The sequence below is a fragment of the Sinocyclocheilus rhinocerous genome, unplaced genomic scaffold (genome assembly GCF_001515625.1).
Source record: "Sinocyclocheilus rhinocerous isolate Xijiao unplaced genomic scaffold, SAMN03320098_v1.1 scaffold3621, whole genome shotgun sequence".
Classification (NCBI taxonomy): Eukaryota; Metazoa; Chordata; class Actinopteri; order Cypriniformes; family Cyprinidae; genus Sinocyclocheilus; species Sinocyclocheilus rhinocerous.
The window spans coordinates 19,903-25,762 of record NW_015654992.1 but is presented as its reverse complement, the minus strand read 5'-3'; the positions used below and the strand labels follow the sequence as shown (position 1 = coordinate 25,762).

At 33.0% G+C, this 5,860-nt stretch overlaps 1 protein-coding gene across 1 annotated transcript; it reads left to right on the top strand.

The window, feature by feature from the left end:
• The first annotated feature begins 516 nt into the window (after positions 1-516).
• On the top strand, positions 517-5,534 carry LOC107717920 (natural killer cell receptor 2B4-like). The gene is made up of 5 exons (XM_016524823.1): positions 517-583; positions 2,134-2,424; positions 2,531-2,764; positions 4,000-4,161; positions 4,873-5,534. Exons 1-5 carry the CDS (start codon positions 526-528, stop codon positions 5,148-5,150), a joined length of 1,023 nt encoding a protein of 340 aa, XP_016380309.1. The 5' UTR covers positions 517-525; the 3' UTR covers positions 5,151-5,534.
• The last annotated feature ends 326 nt before the right edge of the window (positions 5,535-5,860 follow it).

Genomic DNA, 5,860 nt, shown 5'->3' with positions numbered 1-5,860 from the left:
TAAACACACTGGGCTAAATACTGTACTTTGCCATTTTGCAAAATGACAGATGAATTTTTTTACCAAAATATACGGTGGAGTTTGACACACAGCCATTGATGTTTCCTCCCACAGTTCGAACAGAAGTCATTTTTAGGTCGTGACCCACCAGATGAAAAACAGTGTCCTAGATTGATCCAGTATATAGGATTATTTGTATCGCACTCAGAGCAAGCCTTTCTATATACTTTTTCTATCTACCTAAATCACATAAAATATTTTTTTAAATCAGTGCTTCCCATCTTTCTCGTCCGCAGGATTGAGATAAAAATAGCTGGCCAATTTATAGATAAATAGATCCTTATAGATCCTTCCACACCTGTGATGCACAATGTCAATTTCTGCCTCCAACTACACAACTGACATCTTTAGTTCATGGTTCTGTCTGCGTAACCGCCAACTCCGTTCGCAAACAGGAAATTCTTTCTGTTTCCTCCAATTGATTGTCAAAAGGTTCTGGAACATTTGGCTGTTTTCAGAAGAGCAATGAGCTGCAAATACAGTCTCTTATTTTTATTCTTCTGTGGCTTTGGTACACTCACTGGTAAGTTGTGATTTCATTTCGTATAGATATGTTAGTAGACTAGAGTGAAATGGATCTTTTCCCCTTAGTTTTAGGGATTTTACTGTTGGCCTTAATGTATTTTGTTGTTGAGATCGAACGTTACAATATGATTAACATTTTATTTTAAGGATAGTAATCCACATTAAGCTTTGGTCTCATGCACATTGTGTTATTTTCTATCAATATAATGACTGAAAATCATGTGAAAATAATCACTGTAACTCATGTTTTGTCAGTTAACTTAAAAATTTACTTTATAGGGATATCTAAATTCATTTGTCATTCAAGAGTCTGACCAGGTAGAAATATCTCCTAAAGGCAACACATGCACTTTTACAGTGGAGACTACAACTGTACTTCTGCTGTCATTTTTGGGCATTATAGAATATAGACATAATAGAATATATAGATAAATAGCCAAATTATAGGGGAGACCACGGCTACTGGTTCTGTTATGAGTTCTTCAAAATAGGTGCTTTAAAAGTTTTTTTTTTTTTCAGTTTCCATGAAGAACATTTAACATCCATGGAACCTCTGCATTCCACAAAAGGTTCTTTATAGTGGAAAATGCTTCTTTAGACCATTAAAATGTTTTTAAAACTAAGAAAAAAAGAGGTTATATTAAGACCTTTTGACTGAAAGGTTCTTTGGAGACCCACAATGGTCTATTGCATCGCTGCAAAACTCCCCTTTGAAACCTTTATTTTTGTCTCAGGGAGACGTCAGCATAGAGTAACGATAAAATATTAAAAAGTAACTAAGATTTCATTAACTAAAATGTTTTGTGTCAAAAGTCTTATTTAACAAATGCTCATTTTATTAAGCACCAATTTGTTGGTTTCAAACATCAGGTTCAAAACTTTCTTAAACATTTTTTTTATTATTAAATTCCAGTATCATCATTATTTTTTTTTTAATATTTGTTGGATAAATAGGTTAACAGAACCACACTAACATACATAAAGACACGAGTCACTATATAATGAAGGCAGATTTGAACACAATCATTGTACTGTATTTTCAGGACAGGGCTTTTATTTGTTTGTTTGTTTTAATACATGTCAGATCAGGACATAAGTTGTACTGTTTTATATTTATTTTAATTCCTGTTGGTCATAACATTGGTTTGGTATTTTTAAGTTAACTCTTTTTTTTTTTTACTGTTTCATAATATATTTACTGTTTGTATTCTGATGAAAAGCCTGTAACGGGCTTTTCAATTGCAGGTCCCCATGTGTGACAGCTCCCCCCATACAGTGTGATGACAGGCCGTGTTGTTAAAGGAATCAGTGTGTGTTAAATGAGCTGTATCATTTTTATAGTCAATAATGTAAGAACAGAATATTAAACTGTTCAATAGTTTTGTCTAATGTTAATGTCTAAACGGAAATTGACTTTTAAAAAGAAAACCACCTTGAGAAATATTCATTCTTTAAAATGTTGATGTTTATTGATCATAGTAAACCACATTTGAGCATTTGAACCCTGTTGAGTTTTATAAAATGTTAATATCACTTTATTTGTTATAGTTTCAGAGAAATTTGAAACAGAACTACGAGAGGGAACTTCCTGCACCATTAAGCTGCCAACAAAAACTGACCGCTCTAATGAGATCAAATGGATCCATCTCTCTAGCGGACACTTAATTCACTGGAAAAATGGGAAGATCAAGTCAAACACTCTAGCTGAAACTATGGAAAAAGATGTATCATTAACATTTAAAAGTGTTAGTCTGAAGAACAACGGCAAATATAAATACACTGTTTTTAATCAAGATGGTACAGAGATTGGTTCTGGAGAAAAGGAAATTAAAGTTTATGGTAAGATGACAAATATTTGTACACAATGTGAATGATAACAAAATAAGACTGTACATTTCTATTGTAGTTTCAGTAGTAGAAAATAACCACCATGTTTCTGTCACAGCAAAGGCTCCTAAACCTACGGTGACGATCAACTGCAAAGATGGGAACGCTACTCTCACCTGTGAAACTGGAGACCATAAAGATCTGACTGTATCCTGGTATAAAGAAGGCAAAATCATCCTAAAAAAACCTAAATTGTTCTTGACATTTACTGAAGAACAGGAGAATAAACAGTACTCATGCAATGTAAGCAATCCTGTCAGCAGTGTCCAAAGTGACAGCATTAGAGTATCATGCAAGTCATTTTTTATTTCACATGCTTTGCATTATATTTATTTACTTATTTTTTTAAATGCTCTTGTGTTTTATTTTGTCTTAAAGACAGCCACTAAATCATGTTTTTTCTGGGTTTTGAACAGACCTGACCTTAAATACTGACATTAAAAATTAAGATGTCCTGCTCTAGTAGAATTAATGGTCTAATTCAATGATTATATGACTTTCAATGATTTCACTTTTGTTTAATGAAATACGCACTGGTTTTGGTCTGGCCATTTCCTGTTTTCGCTGTTGACATACAATCATCAAATAATGACAAAAACAAACAAAAACAACAACAGTATTTTCTGTTAACTGAAGATATCGCAAGTATTTTACCAGATAAAAAGTTTGGACACACTTATTCGCTGTAAAAAAAAATTTATTGCAATTAGCTATCACAACTTAAACTTTCGCATTAGAATAACTTCCCTGGATTGCACATATTAAGATAACTCAAATATACAACTTGTCACCTAATACAACAGCAGATTTCAAGTTGAATTCAATTCAAATGTACTTTAAGCCGAGACGTGGTAATTAAAGATAGGATTAAGATAAGTTAAGATAGCAAAATAAATAGTCCTATTAACTTTTAAAAAGGAAGGAGAAAATGCATCCTTGTTGTTCATGTCAAAGGTCGAGTGTCCATTTAAACTCGATGGTTTTTGAGTTTGCCAACATGCCTGACATTCCCTTATCTTTGCAAGCTACAAAACTATGCAAAGTAAAAAAAATAATAATACAACCCATATACATTAAAAGTAGTTTGTTGGTACTGTATTGAGTCGTGCTGTAGATTCCAGCTCTCAACCAACTCCACAAAGAGCATCTTGGGATGTTTTTTAAGCATTTATTGAAAGAGGAAAATATATGCTGCACACTTGTTAATGCTTTTACGTCCTTCAGCATTAGTCAATAAAATGAAATGTATACACGATTTACACAGTTACTACAAAACTAATTCCAAGCTTTTAAACAGAAGCTTTTAAATCAAAAAGTTAAGATAATTAGGAGCAAATTCAATCAAGCGTGTCCAAAGGTTTGACTTTTATTGTGCACTTTAAGGACAGTCTCATGATATAACATTGCCCTGTACATTATTATGCATGATGCATTTTTTTTTTTAGGATTTTTAACAGCTTAAAATAGATGTTTTTAATGATCCACTTGTTTGTTACTGATTTCATGACATCTTTTCCTGTCTTGCAGGTTCTACAAGTAAACGATCAGGTCTTGATAAACTCTTTGGCTTTGATTTCTGGATCATGGTGAGCATTTTAGCAGGTGGAGGAGCCCTTCTGCTGCTGCTAATATGTGTTCTCGTCATCTGTGCGTGTCGAAGCTGTAGCCAGCGAAAGAAGCATGAACAGGGTAAGAGTTTGTTTTCATCGCCTTTGAAATTATCCAATGAGCATTTGTATTTTTAACAAAAGGGAAACCGATCAAACTGTCGCTGTTCTTGTTGAGCTTTAATCATCAGTGTATTTAAATGCCAAATCTTAAATATAGTCTATATATATATATATATATACATATATGTATAAGAATCCACACAATCAGCACTTTACAGGTTTTTATAAGAATCACCTATAACTAGTGGTTATCCAGTATATCACCAAGGCTGATTATTATATTGATTGTCTACTGTATGTAGAATTTGCATTACTTGGTCTTTATTTGAGAAAATATAATTGCAGCATACAAACTTTAAAGATCACTAAGTGCTGATTACACAATCAAGAAGTTGATATCTAAAGTGCATCTGGTTTGCAAGAAAGATTGTTTTTATCAAATTCAAATAATTTGTTCAGATAGATTTATTTTCAAATTATTTTTATTTTATATTTAATTTAGCATTATTTAAAATTTCTAGATAAATATTATGCAAATGAATATAAATTTAATTGCAGTATGTGTTACCTTAAATTTAATAATGTGATATCACATATATATATATATATATATATATATATATATATATCATGATATAAAAAAATTCAATTAAATTACACAAAACAGATTAACTTTACAGTCTCAAAAAATGACAATTTTATGAACATCTTTGTCTTTGATATCGTCCAGATGAAGATGAGTTCAGGCTGAGGGTTTTTCAAGATGAAGCTCCTAATGGTACAGCCAGATCCAAACACACTGCTAGGGGGCAACCGGTGCCCCCCATCCCGCAAGAAGACCCATCTCCACAAACCCCAACACAAACCCAGACTCAACCCAAAGCCCAGATCCGCGCTCGACCTCCACCACCGCCTGAGGACGATGAGGAATATCCTCCTCCCTTACCTCGCCCTAGGAATAAACAGCACCGCAAGAGAAATGAAGAGCCGTACCGACCAATGGAATGAGATGCTTGTATGTTCACTGAAAGACAGTAACATGGGGCCTTAATGGAATGATTTTCATAAGCCATACTGTGATGGTAGGAGTGTCATAAAGAAACAGCTTGCTTAAAATGAAAATTTGGTCATGTACTCACCCTCATGTTTTTCCAAACTTGTATTATTTTCTTTATTTTTGTCAAACACCAAAGGAGATCTTAGGCAGAATGTCAAAGTCCATACAAGTTCCATAAACAATAGTCCTTACAACTTGTGCGCTAAGTCTTCAGAGGTTAATTTATGTAATGATTTACAACGCAAAATATTGACTCAAAAATGCTACACTGTAACTTTTTTTTTTTTACTTACATAATGATCGAGTACATCTTCCAAACCGTGATTTGCCTTAGTCTAAATTGACACTCACTTACTACTGTACTGTATGTATGGCAGTTCTATTCTTGTACCATCTCTACCTATTTTTTATGAGCACTTTATGACACACAGATAAGTTGCATTGGTGTACAAGTCGATTGATTGACACATTTTATCATTTCATTTCAAAAAAATGTAAAATAAACTAAACGTTTACAAACATTAGAAACATGTATATTCCCCACACTCCACAAAAAAATCCTGTAAATTTAGCAATGTTCAGAATAGAAAAAAAAGAACGAAAATATAAGAGAAAAACAAACACAAATTATAGTGGCATTCATATATTATAAACGCCCAGC

Coding starts and splice junctions, on each gene's coding strand:
- LOC107717920 (XM_016524823.1), top strand. CDS start 526: ATGAGCTGCAAATACAGTCTCTTATTTTTATTCTTCTGTGGCTTTGGT. Junction 584..2,133: donor TGGCTTTGGTACACTCACTG/GTAAGTTGTGAT, acceptor TATTTGTTATAG/TTTCAGAGAAATTTGAAACA. Junction 2,425..2,530: donor AAAGGAAATTAAAGTTTATG/GTAAGATGACAA, acceptor TTTCTGTCACAG/CAAAGGCTCCTAAACCTACG.